We start from the raw sequence: 23864 nt of genomic DNA, 5'->3' as shown, positions 1-23864 counted from the left end.
AATTCCTGCAAACCTATCATTCAAATTAAGTGAGTCTTCACCCCTTGTGAGCTTGTGGGTAACAAGGACTCATTTGTCTAACAGCACAGCGCCTGCTGAAGTGTGCAAGATTTGAAATGAGTAGGCAAAGGGTAAGAGCCAAAGAAAGTAGTATAAGGTATTCATTGGGTGTTCAGCCAGTAAGCTTCATGCTCCTGCATCCAAGCGCCTGGGGTTATTTTTTCCAGATGGTGTCTATTTGTCTAACTGAAAGAAAATCTTCAAGTTGCACTTGCTAAAGGTTGTACCAGTTTTGATATATTTGTTTAGGTGCTGTCAGAAAACATGATTAAATGAAGAGCTACTTGGAACATCTGGAATTGAGACCTGGTCACGAAGAGCCATGTGTGGGTTAGAGACTAGGGCTTAGGAAAGAAAGACTTAATTCATTCTGTAGATAATTTTTCTTAAAATCTTAAGTTCTGCTGAAAAGTGCTAATTTTAAAAGTTCAATCATCAGTTATCAAATATTTCTGTTTATAGTATATATTGCTTGTCTGAAAAATTTGTTAGTGCTTTGTGTTTAAATTATAAGTTTGGTGAAATTCTCACTTGCCTGACCTCATATACTTTGAGTCTGTAGTCTAGACTTGACCTTGAGTCTAAGCCATCAGTTCCTGGTACAAGAATTCATACAAGAATTATAAATGATGGGAAATCAAATATAAATGATGGGAGGGGGAAGCATATTTATTAGTGCTGATTTCATATAAAGTACTGCGTTGAGTCCTTTGACTATGTTGTCCTCATTTATCTTTACAATAATCCTTTGTGGAGCTATTATTACCCCATGATCTGAAAGGAAATGGAAACACAGTAGTTAGAAAATTTTCAGCCATAAACAATCAAGTACATAGGAGCGATAGATCTATGAAGAAGGAAGCATGTTATTGCTGAGATACTTTTATCAGTAATTTACTGCTACTATGTTATAATGTTGAATGATACAAAGTGACAATACCCAACTGTTTTTGATAATCAAATTTTATAATTTAAGAATTAGAATTGCATTAATATTAGGTCATGTCCCAAATTCCACCCCAAAGGCCATCAATAAAAATAAAAAAAAAAAAATGAGCACCAGAGTTCATTATTTGTCTTTTTGTCAATATCTCAAAGGCTAAATTTATTGATGTGTATCTTTTAAGTTCACCAGTATCTGTTTAAACTTGCCTGAATAAGGTACAATTAATGACAGCTATAAAGAAGGTTGTTTTTAAAGATTTATTAATTTATGATAGAAGAACTGGTGTGGGTGTAAGTCAGAGGTGTGTGTGGGGATGGTGAAAGCATGCACAAGAGACAGTGCCTGACAGAAGCACAGCAGGCAGATTTACTGAAATACACTGCTGAGGCGAGCAGCGGGCAAGACAAGAGAGGTCTACTGTGCTCTCTGTGTGTGTGTATGTGTACATGTGTGTGTGCGTGCATGCGTGTGTGTGTGTGTGTGTGTGTGTGTGTGTGTGTGCGCTGGCTCCCTGACTGGGGATCAAACTCAGGCCTTAGGTGATAACACTGACACTTAACACCTTACACCACCAGGAAAGCCCCTGTTTTTAAATTTATAAATGCCATTAAACCTTTGAAAATACTCAGGGATATTCTACTACAATATACCGTAACTTTGTATTCTAGAGTTTCTTCAGTAGTAAAATCTTAATTTGTGGTGTTTTAAAGGAAGGTTTAATTGGTATCACTTTACATTCAGTGATAACAATTGTACTGCAATTTAACTGAGCAATGTGGTTCATTTTCATGTAATTACACATTAAAGTTATTTAATCTGTGCACTTACATACCAAAACCACAAATTCCACAACTTAATGGGTAATGGCTAGTTATGTGGGGATCAAGAATTTTAACATACTGTTACTTAGCAGTGTCTGTTCTTTACATTAGAAGTCATGGTTATTTGTCATAAGGTTGTTACACTGTAATTGAGGCCATATAAAAGAATTATGGTAATTGTATACATGTCAAAATGTCACAGAACTTAGAACTTCAATACCAAGCTAATTATTTTTTTCTTAAGCAAAAATGAATAAGCTAATTCCTCAACATCCATTTCTACATGAATCTTCTTCAATTTGATTTTTAAAAAAATTAATAGTAATAACTTTAACTTACCAGTAGTAAGTTATACATTAGAGAAAATCTATAGACTTTTGTTTTGGGATTATTACAATAGGATATGATTAAATATTTTCCCTTATTCCTCATGAACTTCCTGGTTAGAATTAGTTTGTTGAATGAAAGAATAAATAAAACACTGAATGAATGCATGCAAGAATGAATGCATGCTAAAATAACTCTGTAAAGGTATGATATTTGTAAATATATGACTGTTATTCCATAGGTTTGAATTAATATCCTGTATTCCCAAGACTGCACTGACCAGTTGACAACATGATATATAACATTAACGAGGAAATGTATCAGGAGGTCAAAAATTGCTTTTAGAGAGATAAAAGTTTGAATAGCTAGAGACAGTCGGGGCAGGATGGTTTGGTGTCCCTCTCTGATTGCTGATCCAGATCCCTGAAGTACTTTGCACTACTACCCCACACAATCCCACAGGACTCTTCAGAGTCAGTTTAGGGGCCTCTGCTCTCAGAAGTTGTTGGGGCTTTCCCTCCTCATTGCAGGTAGAACAAGGCTAAAGATCTGGTGGAAGCCTTGGTTGTACATTAGGATCCTTTAGGAACATCAAGTCTGACTCCCGTGCCTGGTCAGCAGTGAAGACTAGTTAGACAGATGGGCAGAGGGGGCAGGAGAGATGTTCTGATCATAGAGATATGGACACTGGTGATGAGACTGGGAGCTAAGAGGTCAGGAAAGATTTCTGCGAATCCCTGGCAGCACTGGAACTTTAGCATTTGTCTGTTCACTGGCAGGGTCCTTTTTCAACTGGGGCTCATTTTCTTCCTTCAGGTCTCAGGAGGCCAGCAGTTTAAAGGATCTTTCATTTTCCAAGTCTCTGGGAACCAAAGATCATTTTTTCCTTCCCAAGGCCTTTATGTAACCCCATGACAAAGGTCCATGGTTTTTAGCCTAACTTAGAAATTACCAAGTAATCAATTCCAACTTACGGGGCTGGGTTGCAATACAGAGTACTTGAGGAGAGAACAGGTATGGCCTTTCAAGGTGGTGTCATCTTCCTTATCATCTTTCGTGGTGCCTCTTACCTCTCCCAATCTAGACATCAGAATTTTAGCAGCAGCAGGAGCAGTAAGACCTACCTTCTCCCCAATGGAGAGAAAGTTACTTGGGGTGATGGTATGACATTCAAGTCATGCCATTTTATCTTGATTCTTTACCGCAAATCACTTTACATAAAGTGACTGGCTCTATACTATGGCCAGTTTGCATGAGCCAAATGATTGAAAAAATCTCAAAATTATATTATTGCTACTTAGCCAGATTCTACCTGATCTTAAGCTATGCACTGATCCTAGACACCAGAGAGTCTCAGCCTATTGCAATGCAAGAATACGCCATATGTCATCTCTACTCCAACACAGACGCACGCACTGTGCATCCCTGTGTGTCGGGAGCAGACACAGTGTCATGAAACGTGGGTTAGAGCAGGCTATACTATCACAAGGTTTGGCTATTTCTGGATATATATGGTTTTTTCTATGCCACACAGGGACTGTTGGAAGCATTAAAGTAGTGATTTTTGAAATATTACCATCCTCAAGAGAGTATTTTTATAGTTCTAAATAATAGATTCAGTGACTACTTGAAGTTCCTTTCTGAAAACTTTATCATTGTTATTTGCATATTTAGCTCAGAGCATTACATCTTTTTCTGATAAGAAGGAGACAGATTTTGGATTGGTAAGGACATCTTCAGTGACTGATGAGAATGGCCACAGAGCACGTTGGAAAGAATTGATGCTCCAAGTTCAGTAGTAGGACTGCACCCACGTTCTTTGAAGCATTAATTAAGGCAAGTTCCTTATTCCTTGTATCAGTTTTAAAACCTGCTCCTTAAGAAAAGAAGCATGGGCTAGGTCGAATGTCTAATAATATATGTCCGCCACACAGAAAGTTCTTGATAAATGATCACCTTAGCATAGTTATGGTTATTTTTTAATGATTTATATGTGCCATGTCCAAGAAAACAATTATTAACTCTATGGCAGAGGATTTAGACTTCATTACAAAGGCATTTTCAGTATATTTGCCATTGATCCGACTTCATTTGGAACCAAGTGTAGCCCACTCACACATAATGCATTTATTTAATTGTGCCCCATAAATAGTTAAGATAAAATTCTGCCTCTATCTTAATGGCATTAAGTTGCATTCTTTAAATGAAAAAATAAATGGTTGGAGAAGGATGCTGAGGAACTAGGACAACAATGCTTTGTGTGCACAGCAACTACCACTGCTCCTCAGCTCCACCAACAGTCCTTTCAGCTCTAGACACTTCAGTCTTCCTGACCCAGGTAAAAGGCAAATAAATAAATTTGTGAACCAGAAATTTCAGTGTCTAAGTTCATAACAAAAGTTATATTTTTTGGCTGGCTTGTGTCTGTAGAAAACCTATCTTCTCTCGGAGATTCTTGGCAAGAAGGTGAAATTGCTAATCAGATGTTGTTTCTGAGACTAGAATCCAAATGCTGGGTTAGGAAAGTAACGGATTCTTCCAGTCTACTTTGATTTGATCAGTTTGAATGCTTTTCAGCCATTTGACTAAAGCCATTGTCTCTCTCCATGTCCAATCTGCCCCAGCTCACCCCATTTCTGTGAAAAAGAAAAGGAAACTTCTCACCTAATTTCTGGAAAATCTCATTCCCCCTGTCTGTTTAATTACATACTTAGATTCCTTTCGTATTGCTTTAAATAGTCCATGACCTGGGTATCCTGTTTATATTATTTTCTCTTTCTGCAATCCACATTTCCTTTTGCTAGAGCCCATTTTTTTTTTTAATTCTTATTCTACATTATACATCTGGAAATGCAATGTTAATTAGGCTGGTATTTCTTTTGACTACAGAGAATTTATGTTTTCATATTGTCTAGATAGAGTGCTAATATATGCTGACTGGGAGTAAATAAAGGGGAATATCTTCTGGACTTCACCTTCTCTTTTGAAATTCTAGTTTCTCTACCAGAGAGCCTTATATTTGTGGGTCTCTGTCCACATACTGCAATCATTATGCAGGGCATTCAATCTTTGGTGACAAGAAGTCCCATAACTCAGAAGAATTCAAAAGATATCATCTTGTAAATATCTTTAAATTATGTGATGGCTTCATGCAATCATGCATACACTGAAAATATGGCTATGGTTATAACATTGTAAAATATGTTTCTCATCTAGATCTTTATTTGAAAGATAAATAAATAGAACTGCCATCAAACATATAAAGAATGCCTTAATTTTTAATCTGTAACATAATTCCTGAAAGTTCAGGATAGAAAAATGCCCATGTTCAAACATATTCATCTTCTATTATTGAAAATTCTTTTTGCCTTAATAACTGAATCGAAAGCAAAGTAAACTCAGGAGTTCATTAGAAAAATGATAAACTGTCTATGTATGTTTTCATATGTTAAGATATTGCATATAATGGCAATTTCTCCCAAAAGAGTTTAAATAGCATCAACATTATCTCCAATTTCTTTTGAGAAGACTTTCAAAAGTATGTATTTTTTAGATTCTTTTGTCTCTGCATGAACAAGGGTTGATAGCTTGAGACTATAATGTATTACTGTGGAAAGCTTCGGTCTCTTACATAAATCATCTTAACACTCAGCAAGAATTGTCCAACAGTGCCATTGATGTGCTCAAGCCAATGATCCTGCAAACATTTTTTTTGTCTTTCTTCACATGTTAGACAATAGCAATAAATCATCTTCATTTAAAAACACACAATTCACTAATTTTTCAAGCAACAGTTATCAAAATGCAATTTTTTTTGTAGAAAGCACATTTATTTTATTTGTGCATATTAATTTTTGGAAACTGTGTTAAGAAAGTAAGGACAATGAACACCACAGAAGCAACTGTTGTTTACCTACTGTGTGTAAGACATCCTACGAAGTGTGATTTGAGATACAAAGAGCTATAAGAATTCAGTTTTGAATAAAAGAAGCAAATTAGGAATACAAGAACTTAGGCTTCCAATAAAGAGCAGTAAATTCCAGGTGTCAAGCTAAGAGATATCAAGTATAAAGAAAAGAGGAATTACTTGCAGCTGGGATGATGAAGGGACTATTGTTAGCCGATCTACCCTGATAAGAGCAACTAAAGTCCATATATTCTTTCAGAGATAAAATAACTGATTGGGAGGACCACAAACCAACAAACAAGGAGTTCAGATAGTGCAGCAAGGAGGTGCAATGACAAGGTCAGGTCTTCAATCTCTAAGATAGCTTCACGGACAAGATTATCTCCACCAATCAAAACAAACTTTGGGGCCTGAGGCTCAATTGTGCCTCTAGGGGACTATGGTGTACCATGTTTTAGTTATAAAAAAGCAGAGTGCAAAATCTTAAAGATACCTGAATGCAGGGTGGACTTGAGTTGACCCCACCCACCTACAAGCCTGGTGCTCCTCCTAAGAAGAGGATGGAGAGAGCTTTGACCTTAAAGGTGGGATTAATAGGCTGGAGCTTTGAGGATTTAGGGATAGAGAGCCAACTGCTTTCAGATGTGGTTGGGCAGAGTAGTCCAACACTCTTCTGTGAATCAGTGCTAGGGCCACATCTCCACAGACTTCAGAAAATGTACTGTAAGCATTTCTCTTGCCATAATTCATTAATGACACTGGAATGGGGAAAAGAGTTGTTTCTGTTCATTGTTGTTTGGAGGGTTACGTGAGTCTAAGCTATAGTTTTCGGGGACATCTTAAAACCAGGTGTTGTGTGCCTAAAACCAGTTGTCATAGAGCCTTTCTTTTTGCAAAAAAAAGTTTTTGGGAAACACCCCACCCCCACAATCCATGCACTGCTGATTAACCAGAGCAGATTGAAGTGGGGAGATATTTCTGAAAACCATGGGGCCCATCGTGGGGCCCAAAGATGTTTCTCCAGTAATATGGCAGCATTCCATATTCAGTGTTTAAAAGGAGAATTAAAACATTCAAATTTCATTGTTTAGCATACAATTTTACATAGCAATGCAGCCTATCCTTTTTTAGTTTTCCAGATGTTTTCAATTCTCACATTAAATTCATATATCCTGGGATTCAGTTCTACATTTTTTGCTTTACTTTAGAAATAATCCATGCAGCCAGATAAAAATAGAAAATATACATGAAAAAAATTCACTCTTAATCCAATCACTCTGAAATAAATAATCCACAATTAAAACATATGTCACACACACCTGGGTTTCTGAATTACATACAGTGTTGTAAACCAATGTTACCTTTATAAATACTATATATAAAAAAATTAAATATGTATCTTTCAAGATTCTTTATTTTCTATCCTTCTTTTATTATTGTATTTTGGGCTATAGAGTCTGTCTTTAATAATAAAAGTCTGATCAAAGAGCTCTGACTTAGGAGCTATAAATGCTATAAATCAGTTCACCTCTTAGTAGATGAGACGTATTCCTCTAAGTCTCAGTTTCCAAATCTGCAAATTAGGGATGATAATAGTATTTAATTCATTGAGGGTATATCTGGATTAAAAGTGATAAATGAAATAAGGTAAATAATTTGTTACACAGACTCATAACAAGGTTTGATGTTACTATATGAACATTCTGAACTTGAAGTTCTAAAATAAAATGAAGACCAGTTATCCAAGGATGGCGCCTTAGGCCTTCCCAGGCCTTCCCAGGCCTTCCCAGGTCAGTCCTAGCTTTGATATTTACTATGTAGTTGATGTTTAACCAATTGGTTTACCCATCTCATCCTTGCAGAAAGGCTGTAAGAACTGAATGAGATAATGTATACAAAGTCTTTGCTTAATTCCCTGCCAGAAAAAGTAGCTGCCAACTGACAGATAGTATTACTGTTATTTATTATGAATTTAATTCATTCGTTATGTTGGGGGTAGGAGAGTACTAACCTAAATCAAACTAAAACTTACCATTATCTCTGACAAACAAGTAGTTTAACTTAAGTCAGAGCAGAAGTTCACAGCTTGGTGCTCACAGCACAGATGAGTCCACACTTCTCTGAAGCAAACATCTATACCGGCTGCTGGCCCTGCCTCAGTGCTGCAATCCTGCTGGGTGCCCTCAATCCCCATCCCTCCAAGTCATTCTGCTTTTGAATTCAGAAAAAAAACTCACCACTGGCTTAGCTCTTCTTGATGGAGAGAGACCCATTCTCATGCAGAGAAGCCTTCAGAACTGGTCTTAAATCATGACCATGGGCCATGTGAGGTTTGAGGTGGGCTACTCCACTTGAGTAATTTGATGCTTGGATTAAGAAGTCATTTCTTTGACTTTTCCAGCTAATGAAAAGGCTCAATAGTCATAACTTAAAAGCATCAAGGTATGTATGGGAAGCATTTTCAAAGACAAGTGTCAGATAATGTCATGCAATTACGGTTATCAATTTTTATATCCAAATTGCAAAATAACAGATGAGAAAAAATACACGGGAGAAAGAAAAAATATATGGATATAGATAAAGATTCAACTGAAACCCTCTTGTGTTTCTGGGAAGTCTAGCTAAGTCTGCTCCAAAACCGAGGAACTGAAACTGCAAAGGGAAACTTGACACTTTTTTAAAGGTGTTTGGGGTGGCAGATGAGGAGATGAAGAAGGAGGTCTCAGAAGAGTTACGGGTGGGTGGAAAAAAAAAAAACTCAGCTTTTCCAAGCCTCAATGTTCTTATACTAAAAGTGGGTAAAATTGCTGATACTTGACATATAGACAAATTAAAATTTTTGTTTGCTTAGAACAATCTTTAATGTCTTGGAAACAGAGATGGCATAATCAGATGAAATTATTCAGCATATAACTATTCTTCACTTTGAAATGCTGTACCTATCTTCTAGACCATGTTTAGTGACTTGTTCATTATAATAAGGGCTGGGGGGTTGGGGGGATCTAGCATTTATACATTGCAAAACTTAAGAGGACAGGTCATTTACTTTTTCTTAATTGGTCATGTGCTAAAAAATAATCTTCAAAAAAATTACAATTTTGAACAAGCCCAAGGGCTGCTTGCAAAATGTATCCAATGCATCTGTATAACCAGTTAGACTGTGGACAAGGACCACACATCTTCTCAGTACCTAAAGATCTCGCTGTTGTCCACTGGGAAATATTCCTCCAAATGAATCTCAGTGCTTTGAGAACCTGTTTTTACCACCAGTTCTACTCCATTCAGATATTTTCATAACTTTTATCACTGAAATGCATTTCTCTACTACATGAAAAAACATACTATTAGACAATTATAATAACATTCCCAAGTATTCTCAGCAACAAACATTCATTTTCTGAAATAAAAAATGAGTCTTATATTCACAAATCCCACAGCTTGGAAATGTATATGATACACAACATTTAACCTGTCAGCAGCCTCATTAGTGTCAATGAGTAGGAACTGGCAATCAGTAGATGGTATGCTCTACATGTGTTTATGTTTGAAAATGTTCCCAAAATAGCGCTGTTCAAGCAGTTGATATAAAACACTTCTACTAGACAAATAAATTTCAGTTTAAATTTTAAGGTCTGCTTACTTTTTTTTGAAGAATTCATTATTTCTTAGGCTAAGGATCATTTCTAGCTAACAGGGTCAAAACCCAACTAAAAAGATAATAATAACAAATAATAGAGGTTGGGTGGATAAAGTGTCATCTAAAGTGCCACCACCAGCTTCCAAGTGATATGTGAAAGATCAGGAAAATATACAGTAAGACTGATGTATGTTTCACTATCAGAACCCAAAGATATATATTTGCATGGCGCCAGTATTCAAGATCCATACAGCTATTAAGACATTTTTATAAACTGTAGGAAATATGTGAGCTCTTTCAAGATATAATTCTGAAAAACAGACTTCCATGTAAGAAGCCAATTTAGGAAGAAAACAACATAAACAATAGTAACTTGTGTGCTCAAGTGAAGCATCTTTTTAATTTTGAGTAATGAAGATGTCAAGCCAAATGCTAGAGTAGTTTAACTTAATTAGGTGGCCTATTTTTCCAGGCATCCTTTCATTTCCCATTGAAAACTCAGCTTGTATGCAAGGCAACAAGAGCAATTTTGTCTGTAATGAATACCTCCGGGACTGCACAGAGTAATCATTTGAATGTTACACTGAAGACTGGTTTGAGTAACTAGTTTGAGCTTGCTAAGATGCCAGACTTTGTTGGACTAACTAGATTACTCAAAGCATGGCAGTTTTACCTTTTTTAGTGGGTCAGTGGTCAAAAAGTCAAGTCGACTTTATTCCTGAAATTTCTGCCTAAAGGAGCCAATCTAGAAGTAATTGGCTTAATTTACAGTTCAGATTTATGTCACACCCATGGCAATTTTATGGCCCACAATCAGGAGAAATTTTTTTTTTTCAAAAATGGTCTAAAAATATTACACTTTCTAGACCTTTTTGTCATACCTCATTTACACTTACAACTAGAGAATTTTATCATTATGAAAACATGAGAAATGTACATGTACTCATTAATATACTTGCAAATCTCAAAAGATTAAAATTATAACACCGTATTTGGGGAAATACTGACATAAAAGAAACTTGGGGCGTCCTATTGGTTTCATTGTCTCTATATTGCTGATGACAAACAGCACCGTGATATTATTATAAGAATAACTGCCTATGATTATCTAGTTTATTATCACATTCATTCTGTGAGTCTTATACTGGAAATGATTCTTCAAGGATGAGGCAGTGCTGGTGCCTCATACTAATGTGTCCAGGCAGTGATATCTGCAGGAATTACTGGGATGCAATGGTCAGCGCCAGGTTTACTATTTGCAATGTAGGGCTAAGAAATCATTGCAAGATGACTTAAAGAATTAATGTGATAAATACACAAAATAGTTTAATTCATTTACTCATCTCTCAAGAAATAATGTTGTGAAATGACAGACATTATTCTAGGTAGAGGAGATCCAGAAAGAAACAACACCGAGTCCTACCTTCAAGAGCTCACAATCAAAAGTGCAAAATGAGAACCTGGTATCAATTCTAATATGCTACATGCAAAGGGGGGCAAATATGCACCTTGATAACTCCAACTTATGGACATTGGAAAAGGACAGAATGCGTAAGAAGGGAAGACTCGTGGGTAATATAGTAAGAAGAGAAGAGAAGAGAAATGGATGTGACATCAGGGGAGATGTAATGAGAAACCGTGAGACCCTACAAGTTGGAGAAAAAGGGAGATAGCTTCAAAAGTTATGCAGAAAAGTAGAATCCACACTATCTAGAATTAACTCAGAGCTGAGTGATAATGGACACTGTTCAAGTCTGTCTTAGGTAACCGGGTAGGTGGTGTTAACATTTAGGATTACAGGCAATATTGGCAAAAAAATGATTGTGGGTGAAGGTGTAGACTGGAGGTGACAAGTTGCAATTTGATGAGTTGATATGGTGAGTCTGAACTAATGTCAGGGACACGTGGCTGGTGGAGTTAGAAATCAAATCTGAAACTCACATTAAAGAGTTTCCCTGGATCTATAGATGTTCTTCAACTTTTATATAAAAAAATATGGTATGAAAAGTATGTCATATGCTTAGCTGTAACATTTTAGGAAAAAATAATATTGCTCTATTTTATCATTTTTTTTTAAACTTGAGATTTGAAAGATGAATTAAGAAACAATGCTAGTGAGAAAGAAAAGAAGCAAAGAGAAATCTGATCACAATGTGAAGGTCAGGTCATTTAATATTTAGGATTTACTGTGATGTCTGGAATTAACAACAAAATTTAGTCACACTTAATAGATAATTGCTCATGAAAGGAGGAAGAAAAAAAGAAGGAAGGAAAAAGAGAAGGAGGGAAGAAGGAAGGAAGGAAAGAAGGAAGGAAGGAAGGAAGGAAGGAAGGAAGGAAGGAAGGAAGGAAGGAAGGAAGGAAGGAAGGAAGGAAGGAAGGAGAAAGCAAAGCAATAGGCATAGAAAACAAATAAAAAGAAATGGTTTAATGGTGCAAAGGACAAGGAGGAATGAGTTTATGGAAAACGTGGCTAAATCAGATGACCAAAGCTTCTCCATGACTTGATACCAGAAAAATCTTGCAATTCCCCTATCAGGCGATGACTTTTTGCATAAAAAGACCAGTCCTTCTTCCACCTTTTCACACAGTAACCCAACTGAGGTGTGCATAAGAAGAATTCCTATGTCCAGAGATCCGGCAGAAAATGGTGCTAGTAGGGGCACAAAGTGTGGAATAAACAGTTAGCTATAGAAAATGATGTTCTTGAAACTGCCATAGAAGAATATCATGAAGAAAAGTTATGCACATATTCAGAACTTAAAAGAATCATAATAACCTGGATGCTATAGAAAGTTCCAAGCAAAAGTAATCAGACTCCTCTTCTGTTTCCTTTGATGTATTTAATTCAAAGGAACATTTACAACTTGAGTACAAGTGCATATAAGGACCTCCAGAATGTACTGTGAACCCAGGGCTGGAGAACATGGCTTGAGACTTTTAAGGAAAGAGAAGAATCTCACAGCATCTGTGTCTGATTGGGCCTAGAATATTCTGGAGTCAGAGCTCAGGTGAGAACGCTGGCTCCCTTCCTCCTTGTTGTGTTGGTCACTCAAACAACGTGTTAAGAATGGCAATGGAGAGAGTTGATAATGGATGGTGGGACTCACATCTGGCTTTCCTTTCACTACTTTAATCCATTCACATTCTTCCACAGACTATACAGGAGGGGACCTCCAAGTTCATGAGGTATCAAGTCACACAGGGTCCTTAGCTGGGGTTTGGAAACACACAAAGAAATCTTGTTTTACATGCTTCTCATTTTATCCAGAGTAAGAAAAACTTAAATGATCCTCAAAGTACTGAGTGACCAGAACACTTATAGCTAATATAGGAGGAAATAATCAATATTTTGAGAATGGAACCAGAGAGAAGTGGAAATGTCACGGATTTTTATTAAATAGTTGCCAGGCTTATAATGGCGTAGACTATTCAATTTAAAATTTGCCTATCAATTGCAAAATTATATGCCAAAAAATGTAAGGGTTTGTATATACTAGCTTAAGAGGTACAAAATGCATGCAGTAGATAGTGCCAAAGAGCCCTTTGGGACTGTCTAAAAGAATATCATTAATTTTTACAGTGTACTTCCATTTTTGGAGCCATTCCAGCATTGGCTTTCTATAAAAATCATTTCAAGTTTAGAATTATGCTATTTGCTTGCAGCAACATCACAGGAGCAGTAGTGCACCATATGTTGCTACTTAGCAACTTAGTCTATAAGTCCCAAAGCATGTACTGATTTGAAAATTGAACAGGAATTATAATTGTTGAGTGATGCTATGAGGCAAGTTGTCTTGGATTACTAAACTATGCAGATGTTTGATGTTATATAGGAAAAGGAACAAAACTTTTTTTTCCTACAGGATGACTAAAATCTAATTTATGGTTGCTGAAAGGGATAAATTGATTAAAATGTCCTGAAAGAATACCCGGTAAGCACACTATAGTCTAGTCAACAAAAGGAAGGCTAAGTGTAAAACTTAGCTCAGGTCATTCAACTAGGATAATTTGTGAAGTTTATTCCACTTCAGAGTATGTATTATATCGGTCTAATTTTGAAATGGCACATTCTAAAAACATTCTCATACACGCCATACTATTAAAAAAATAGTTTCCTTCTGGCTCATGAACTTGCTGCATCTTTATAAAGAAGCCAAAGTATTTGGCACTCCTTACCTTTCTTCATGAATATCACTTATATTTAAAACATTCTTAATAATTCTTGAATAAAATATTAAGAAAAGTAATGTCAGCTGTTTGACTTTCATCAGGGCTTCATATTAACCATTGTACTTGAATTTGAAAATCCAAGGAGCCAAGCTGTTATGATATATATGCTTCGAATTTCCAATCCTTTATCCAAAAGTCTTTAAGACGGACATAATGATTCTCTGAAAGGGAGCAGCTGCTTTATAACAGCAATCATTTATTGAGTTTATGTTTCTACTGTTTCAAACAAATTCAATTAGCCCTTACACTTCAAAACCCTAAAGGCACCAAAGAGATGATACCGAGTTGCTTTAATCTAATAGTAATACTAAACTTGTCAGTACAGTTTTGGGATTGATGGTTAGAAGAAAATTAATAGTAACATTTTTCATTTTTTAATCAAACAGTCCTATTCAGAACAACCTATGGATCTTGGAGGCCACTTAGCTGAATGAATTCAGTTAAGTAAGAATCCTAAATGCAAAGCTCAGCCTTCCAAAGGTGTTCTTATAGTGATCAGCTCAGCTGAGTGGAAGAAAATGTAGTCTGGATTTTTGAACTCAGTGATGACCTTCTCATTTGAACAGCTCAGGGTAGCCTCCAGAATGGCTGCCAGAGAAGGTGGTGTACATGATGCCTGCAGAATGCAAAGTTCATGGATAGACATGCCAACCTGTATTTTGAGTTAAGCATAGACATTTCATTCTTCGAGAAATTTCAAAGCCCAACAAAGAGAACCCCTAACATATACATTAGGCTTAATTCATGATAACCACCATGAAGATGAATAGGAGTTTTATAACTCTCGCTTACCCCGCTACCACCCAGTGACCAAATCTATTTACACAGATAAGTAGGAATTGAAAGCTATGTTAGAATTTATGCCACAGTTACCGATACATGAAACTCCAAGCAACCATGTGGTTTGACTATTGTAGAAAAAAATATGTTTGAGTCCACAAAATGTTCCTGTGAACTCTCCCTCACTTTCATTTACTCATTTATTTATTTTAGCTTACAATGTGCTTTCATATTATGTTATATTGGCCCCCTAGGGCAGTTATAATTTTGCTTTACATGCCCTTGCTGGAGGAAAGGGCCTGGTTTTAAGTATCCAAAAATAAATAGCCAAGCATTTACTTTAATAAATGTAACAATTTACATTTTCATTGGACTTTTGTTGTCACTGCTCATGATTAAGTACCTTGTCAACCATTCCCAGTGAAATGGATACAAACATGCCCTTGAAGGGTTTCAATCATATCATGCATTTGGGCTTGAAAGCTACCCACCCAGTAGTTTCTGAAAACAGTTATAGAGCACTCCCTGGTCATGTGATTTCGCTTGTAAGTGTAAATTTTATTGAAAAGTGCCCCAATGGTTGATAATTAAGGCTATTTGTGACATGTGTAGCTTATAATGATTAACTCGTCTACAGTCAGAAGCACAAATAACCTGCACCTGTAAAGACTTTATTTCCTAAAGGTAAAACAACTGTTTAGGAAAGATCATGCTGGCAAAACAGCTGCTTGCCGTTCTGGAGAGGAAACAAGGTAGTATCTTTCAACAAATGCCAACTCTGGTGTTTTATCAGCTCTATCTCATTAACTGGAAACAAGGCTTAAATGCTTTGTTTATAAATTATGATTATTCCTGATTGCGGCAGTTACTGATAGTGCTACTCATTTGCAATGCAACTCTTTGAATTTGTTTAATTACAATTTGAAACAAGGCAGAGAAGATTAATTAACCCACCTGGCTGGCTGGCACATAGTCCTGGCTCGGCTCTGTCATGCTCATATACATGTTCTCACCGTCAAACTGCGAATGAAATAATAGTAAACATTCAGCAATCTTGACTGTGTGCGTGTTTGCTGTCTTTTTTTTTTTTTTCTCCCCATCATCAAACTGGAAAACAGTAGCCACGAAAAAAAAAAATAGTGTGGTTGGGAATACAGAAAATCTGTCCTAGCAAGTGAGCCACATTTTTCTTTGATGTTTCTGTTGTCATCCTTCCTGACCCTGGATGTCAGTGATTTGGAGTAATTAGTGCTCTAGTAATTACAGTGAGCAAGCAAGAAATGAATGGTTTCCTTTCATCTGCAATCTGTTTTAAAACAAAATGGCTCATTTTGCGCACCGTGTATACATATTGCAGCTCAGTTGTAATGAAGTATTAAATGAATGGCACAATTTCTGAAAGAAAAGGATAATGGAAAATACACTAAAGCACAGCTCAATGCATTTTAAGTTCAGCTCTCAAAAATGAAAAAGTGCAGTTTTCGTAATAGACTAAATCTGGCTTCACCATAATAGACTTATGATTAAAAATGTTAACTTTATAATAATATTTGAAAAGAGCACATGCCACTACACCCATGGCTAAGAATGACAAAGAATAAGAAAAATACACAGGCTCAAATATTAATTTTTTTCTTTCTGAAGTTTTCAAAGACATAGAATTAAGGTACTGCAATGCATAGAAATTCATGCACAAATATAAAAGTTAGGAACAAGATGGGAGAAGGAAATTTCACGGGCAATGCAATTTCAGAAGGACTGAATAGCTCAAACAACAACAACAACATACTTTTCACTATTTGGGTTTTTGAAAGCAGTAATCACTCCATTCAGACTTAATCCTCAGCTCCTTTAGTCACTTGATAAATGGGCAAAGCATTCCCCTTTTAGTTAGAGGAAGAACTTCCCCAAGGAAATAATCAAATGGACTAATATAGACCACTTCAAAGAGTTGAGTCTGAATATACTTTCATTGTTAGACAAATTTCAGACATGGGAACTTAGAAATCTAAAAAAATTAAGATTTCAAAAGAATAGGGTTATTGATGGAAGTGCAAATACACAATACTATATACATAGGTTATACTGTCCAAAGTGAAAAAAAAATAGTTCTAGATATTGCATTCTACCACTTAACGAGCTACTAGCTTAAAAGCATTGTACAAACACCAGGGACATGCCAGAACCTCTGAACTGTAGTCAGGAGCAGTGGGCGCCCTGAACATTCACATAAACATAAGGTTAACAAGTAAAGACCTCCCTGAGGACACTGAAGCACTCAAGAGGTTAAGTTCAAAGAACTGAAGGATTTCCTCTCACATCACCCTGCAAATATATTTCATGTTATATGAACAAACTTATCTAAACATTAGAAATCACTCACTGAATGATGTGGTTGTTAAGACAAGTCCAAAATAACACACCTAGAAAAGGATAGCTGGACATCTCTGTTGCTTTGGCAACTGGCTCAAGAAGCCTGCATCTATCCCAGTGCTTACCCAAGTTTGCTTTTACATCAGTCAGGGGATTGCTTTTACCTAGAGAGTTGAGGCCTAGTCAATCGCCTGTTACTCCTAACAACTCAAAACCTTCAGCATGCACCCTCCCCCACCCACAATTGCTTTGTTTGCAAATGTATTTCATGTTAAGATGCCAAAAAACTATTTAAAATATGGACAGTTTCTTTGACTTTAACAAATTGAACTGAACAGAAGTAGGAAGTGAATCAAATACTCCACTGCCTGTGCACATTCTATAAATGTGTTACTTTCTATTTCATCTTCTATAACTCATTTTCTAAATCTGGTGTTATTCTCAAGCCAACTAAGGCTTTGAAGTTTTGGTTTTAGTCTATCCAAAGCATATGCTAATTGAGCACATTCAATGTTACTGCTCTGATTAGGCCTCTTTCCTCAAAATGTACCAATGCTGAAGTAATATTGAACCAAGGCAAAGCAGTAGCTTACAATAAAAGGCATATGGCTACAAGAATAATCATTTTTGAGTAAATTCTGTGTTCCTGTCACCTACCAGGTATCCTTACATGTATTAACTGATTTAATCTTCACAACAACCAAGAGTTGGATGTTATTATTTCTGACATTCTACAAGTGAATATACAAAGGCACATAGAATCTAAACTAGATGCTGCAAGTTACATGCTCTCCAGAGGAAAGGCTGGGATTCAAAGTCAGCAGCATGTATTTAACTACCAGAACATAAAAATGCATTCTGAATCATACGATGAATTAACCATCAATTTTGAAAATAATGTCAATAAATCATCAAATCTGAATGTTGTCAAAATTTAAAAGACTATGAGATATTGTTCAGAATTCCTATGATACTGTGACACTTTCACAAAAATAATAATCATGGTGAACTGTGGCTTTAGTCATCGAACTGGCAGAACATCCCTAGATGCTTTACAATTAAGCTTTAAAAGACGAAAGGATATGTGATGGTTTGTTTCATGTCAACTGGATTGGGTCACAAGTGCTCAGATACCTGTGTCTGTGAGGGTATTTTGGAATGAAATTAAAATTTGAATTGGTAGAATGAGTAAAGCAGAATTGTTTTCCCTATTGTGGATGGTCCTCATTCAGTCACTTGAAGGCCTGAATAGAATAAAAAGGCTGACCTTCCTGAGAATAAGAGGAAGCTCCTCCCGCCTCACTGTTGACCTGACAGATCAGTCCTTTCCTGTCTGCAGACTCACAGTGAAATATCAACTCTTTTGCAGGGCTCAAAACTGCTGGCTTTTGGATTGAAAATGCACCACTGGTTTTCTTGGGTCTCTAGCTCCCCAATCACAGATCCTGGGACTTCACACCTCCATGAAACAATTCCTTACAATAAACTTCTCTCTCCTCTTTGTCCCTCAGTACACAGATTGTCACTCCTAGCTCTCTGGTGAACTAAAAATCCAGTGATTTCTTTAATTATGATCAAGATTTTCTTAACTCCTCCAAAAGCTTATTTCTGGAGAACCGAGGATGTAGAAACACACGAGTGACAACTATTTCACGCTACTGCTTTCTTTCTGTGGGAGCAGAAGCTGTGTCGATTGTGCTATGAAAGTCTCTGGTTTTACCACACCCACATCCTGTGCGCATCCATACACATTCACAGCTCTGTGTCCAGAATGCCTTCCTCCCCTTTCACTCATCGAAGTGTTTCTTATACCGTATACTCAGCTCCCCTTAGTCAGGGTTAGGCTGTCTTTGGTCTTTGGGCTCCTCTGGGCCATCCTCTGCTTCCCCCAGGTTAGTTGCTTGGGGACTAACTGCACCACTGGACTGTTGTCGCCTCCTAGAGCAGCATTGGGAGGGCTCGGGACAAAGGAATGACAACTCAAAGTCCAAGTGAGAGAGACAGGTCTCAAGGAGCTTGCACCTAAAAAAGTGCAGCCTTGATCTATGGGCCATCTCATTCATTTAGAATCAGGTTCAGAGAAGGTGCATAAGTACGTGGAGGAATGTTCTTGAGTGGGGGTTGTGTTATCAGCATGTAAACTGGGGTGGAGTGACAAAGGGCTATTGCTTCAGGGGCTTCATAGTTGCCCCTAATCAAAGCATACTATCTCTAATCCCTATTCTTACCTAACTCTCTGCTAATCTTTACAAGCAAGGTTTTCTAGCTGATCTTGCTAATCTGGCCATAATGTCTGCCTGCTGTTTTCATCAGATACTGGTTTCCCAGTATGTTCCTTATACCAGAACTTTTGCCCTGGTGAGAGACCCCCTGCCTGATTCTACTTTTTAGCTTGACCAGCAGGAACCCTGGGCACCAAGATAATAGCCCTGATAACAAAAGGGTCTGGGGATCCACAGACTGAGCTACTGGAGGGCACAAAGCCCACATCTTCATTTTTCTTAGTATCTCTGTAGCTTAAGATGGGCACATAGTAAACCCTCAGGGAATAGTTCTCATCTAATTAATAAAAATTATATAATATTTGCTTGACTAAATAGATTATCTTTCTAATGAAGGTAGTAAATTTTCAAAGAGAAAGAAGATTCAGCTTTTAGAAAATAATTTGAAGGTTTTTGAAAGGGGTCAACTTTTTTACAGTTTAGAATGGAATAAAACTGATAGCTGTCAGAAAGATTCTTAACACGATTCTTAAAAATGGACAGGACACAACTCCATAAATTATTTCTCAAGATTTTTATTTAATAATAAACATATAGAGTAGCCAGGAAGCAAGACACCAGGCTATAAATGGCTATATGTTCTGAACAATTTTGAGTTGCTAAGCCAAAATACATATGTGTGTCATTAAAGCTTCATCATTCCCCTTGTGGCTGAACAAACTCCTGGACGCCCAGGGGAAAAAAAAATGCCAACATCCCAGCAGAGGTACTCCTTCCTCTCAACCTGACCTTAGGTGGTCAGGTTAATGCCTCAGTTGCACTTTTCATAACTTCCCCCAACCACACCCTGTCCAGGAACTGTTTCCAGGGATCTCAGCAGGCCTCAGACTGATCCAACATTCTTAGAATGCATTGCATGTCCTAGGCTTATGCCCAATTGCCACTTGAAGTAGGACCCAGACTTTTGGTCTTGGAGCGGTCTCTGAAGGCATTATATCTGAACCCCTCATTCTATGGCTAAAGACACAGAACTTGCTATTGGTCACAAGACCTGTTTGGGAATAGAACTGAGGTCTGGATTTCTAGTAGAAGAGTTCACATGATATATTGCTTTGTACTCCATCACCCATACACAGGAGTTGTGTATGGCTCCTTTGCATACTCCACAGACTTGAAGACACAGCCTTTGCATTGCACTACTTGCATTCTCCTTCCACGTTGAACAATGAACATTATTAATAATTATTGCAGTAAAATTGTTTCATTAACAACCACCTACATTTCCCTCCTTCCTGTTTATCATAGATAATAGCTTTAGAAGTCAACTGAATTCAGGCATCTTAACTTTTCAAAATGTACCTAAGCATACTAAAACTTTTAATTTCCATTTATGCTCAATTTAAAAACTGCAGCAAAGTTTGAAAGAATAAATAGTCTGACTTATTTAAATCTAAATGTAAATGGCATCAACTCAGGATTAGCCTTTCTGACCAAGTGCCTTTATACTCTTTATTGTGTTGTTATTTCAAAGCACCAGGGGATGCAATCACATGAAAAGTCATTTATAATCTTCTACTACAGTTTTTTGAAATTGTTTTTAGAGGATATTAACCAAACCCATAATCCCAAAGAGCTTTTCAAACTAAGTAGTTATTATTTCTTCTATTTAAAAACTGAAAGCAGACATCCAACACTGTTGGAATCTAGTGAATGATGAACAAAAATGGGCAATATTAAGCTACCAAAACCACTAAAACAAGAAAAATCAAAGATAGAATGTGAAGTATAAATCAATCATTGGCACTGACACAGGAAATGGGATCTTTTTAGGGAAACCATTGGAAGGAAACCAGAAAACTGCAGCTGGGGGTGTGGTGGGGGTGTGGGGGGTGGGACCCCAAGGATTTCATAAAACAGTACCACTTTGTATCGCCTTTAAAAGGGAAAACCTTATATTACTGGGTGTTTTCTGAAGGAATAGTTGATAGGTTGGGGCTTTATTTAGAGAGCTAAAAATGGAAATATTTATAACCGGGAGTTAATTTGACATTTCTTAGAGGATGCTTTATAATAAATCATTATGAGTGGGTAATATCCTCAAAATAAAATATCTATTTTTGTATTGATTGGCTCAGTATAAAACTATACGCTTTTTTTTTTTTTTTTTTGGGTAGTGGAAGAAATAACAAGTTTGGGCAATAAGCTCTCAGAGACTTTTGCTGTTCATATAGAACTAAGCATTTTGAAAGCCACAAGCTTAATGAGAAGGGTGATCACGTGCACATGCGCAGAGCTGCCCTGACGCTGCGTGCTCCTGGTAACACGCATTCAATAAAAACAGAAGTCCAACTACAACTCTTACTCTGCAGCCTGCCATTCTCAAGGAAAAATGTCAGGGTACCCTGGAAAGGGAATATTTATTTATCTCCCAGCTTCAAGGCCGAACATGTTCATGCAAGATAATTTAAGCAGTTTGTCAAATACAGAGCCAGGCTGAATGATGAGCACAGTGGGCGCCCAGAGAGCTCACGCTGAAAGGAAGGGAGACCCGCCAAGCACAGGCTATCAACACCCAAGAAAAAAGAAAGCGCAGAGAGGTACTACTCTGTGAGTGTTTCGAATGGATGCATGTTACAAGCTGGGAACACACAGAGCTGAACCAGCAGGAGCAACCCCTCTCTGCCGCGCTGCTGTGACTCGAACTTGCGTGGGAAGCACTGCGCTGCAGATCTGAATGGTTTGGAGGGAACATATAATCTGGGCGGAAAGAGGCTGCTTGGAAGACACCCCCTGGCGGGAGTGAAAAAGGATACCATACTCACAACTTAGAATCTAGACTTCTGTATTGGAACTGAGCTGATTATCTCATTTTTGTCCTTGAGATATATTTATTTGGGGGAAGAATTGTACATCACCTTTGTTAACTTTAATAACTGTTTCAATAATTCTAGGCATTTTTCTTGAACCTTGCCAGCACTGAGGAATTCAGTGGCGTGGCTCTCAAAGCAAGCCGTATGAGTAGGTTTCCCTCCGCTGTGAATGGTATGGCTACAAAGCACTTTTCATTTAACAAACACCAGATGTATTAATTCTGTTCTTCAGCGTCATCTTAGACTCCACACTTAGGATAATGATGCCATCATGATTCCTCTTTGAAGGCACTTTCTAAGCACATGAACTATACTCAGTCATTTAATTTTTGTAACTACACCTTGTAATATGGCAACTCTTAGGACTCCCATTTGACAGATGACAAAACTGAGATACAAAGGAATTGAGTATCATGTCTGTGGTGGATCTAACCACATGTTCTGCAGATCTTCTCAGGCTCCATGACCCACAGGATTTGGCCACTGGTCTTTGCTTGTTCCCAAGCATGAAATGGCAGAATTTCTATGATCATGAAGCCCCCAGTCACACCACTTCTGTTGTCACCACAGCTACAGCCTTAGGTGTCCCAGGCATGGCACCAACTTCTATCAAGAGGTTCCCTGTTCTTAGGCTGGAGTCGAAAAGGTTCTGTCTTCCCTGGAATCTGTACAGAGGGGTTGGATAACACTAGCCCCTGAGAGTATGGGGGAAATTCAGCCCCATGAGAGGTTCATCCCAAGGCGTTCTCTGCTCCTCTTTAGACAAGTCTGATGCTCAGTAATCAGCAATGATGGCAGCTTGGAAACATGCACTTTACATTTTGTTCTTCCTACCTCCCTATCTTGGCTGCTTTCTCCCTTACCCTGTTTCCCTGGCTGGTATTCCCAGCATTAACATGGGAGCTTTCAATATAGGCTCTGCTTTCCAGGGAACATGGATGGAGGCAGTGCCTATTGGCTCCCAGTGAGTAAGTGACAGCAATCTAATCTATCCCCTCTTTGTTCTGCTTGTATTATATTGAGTCACTAATTCTATTTTAAATTCCTGTGCAAAGACAGAAACTTATGAATTAGTAATAAATAGAAGCAAGATTTTCCTACATCATGAAAACATCATTCCATTTGAAAGAAAAAGAAAGCAAATTTCCAGACAATTTCACTAACCCTAAACTTCCAACACACACACACACACACACACACACACACACACACACACAAATCCATTTTCATTATACATTATTTAATGAAGAAAAGAATGGGTGGATAAAACTTAACTATCATTCCAAAGCCATTCTGGTGAATTTCATGAAAACAAATTTAACCAAAAAAACCACAAAAAAACAAAAACAAGAAAACCAAACATGCGTGATACACAAAACCAAAAGGTCTCCACAAAGAGTCTAATATCAGAAAATCAGGAACAGTGATTTCTAATTCCACATAGGAGACTTTTTTTTTTAAATGAATTCTCTAGACATTTCTGAATTTCTTTAAAGCATTAAGTTGTGAAACTTACTATATACTTGAAACTCAGTGCGAAGTCTCAAATAATTGGTTCAGAACATTCCTCTGACTTGTTATATTTTTAGACAAATTTTCTGAACCCATCTACTAATGCAACAATTTGAGAAGTACATTGAAACTTGCTGGCAATCCTTACCTAAGCTCACTTCTTTCCACATCATATC

The 23864-nt window shown here is 37.3% G+C and overlaps 1 protein-coding gene across 2 annotated transcripts in view; it reads right to left on the bottom strand.

The window, feature by feature from the left end:
- The window catches only part of TOX (thymocyte selection associated high mobility group box), a 299999-nt gene that overhangs the window by 131237 nt on the left and 144898 nt on the right, over positions 1–23864 (bottom strand). Inside the window, exon 2 of one of the 2 annotated variants that reach the window (XM_054692251.1) lies at positions 15666–15731. The exons of the other annotated variant lie outside the window; for it this stretch is intronic. Coding sequence (XP_054548226.1) covers positions 15666–15731 — 66 coding nt within the window. The remainder of the gene's footprint in view (positions 1–15665; positions 15732–23864) is intronic. 2 annotated transcript variants of the gene reach the window in all.

This window comes from Talpa occidentalis, unplaced genomic scaffold (assembly GCF_014898055.3).
Source record: "Talpa occidentalis isolate TD23 unplaced genomic scaffold, MPIMG_talOcc4v2.1, whole genome shotgun sequence".
Lineage (NCBI taxonomy): Eukaryota > Metazoa > Chordata > Mammalia > Eulipotyphla > Talpidae > Talpa > Talpa occidentalis.
Note: the sequence above shows the minus strand (reverse complement) of the source record. Positions and strands in the feature narration are given on the sequence as shown.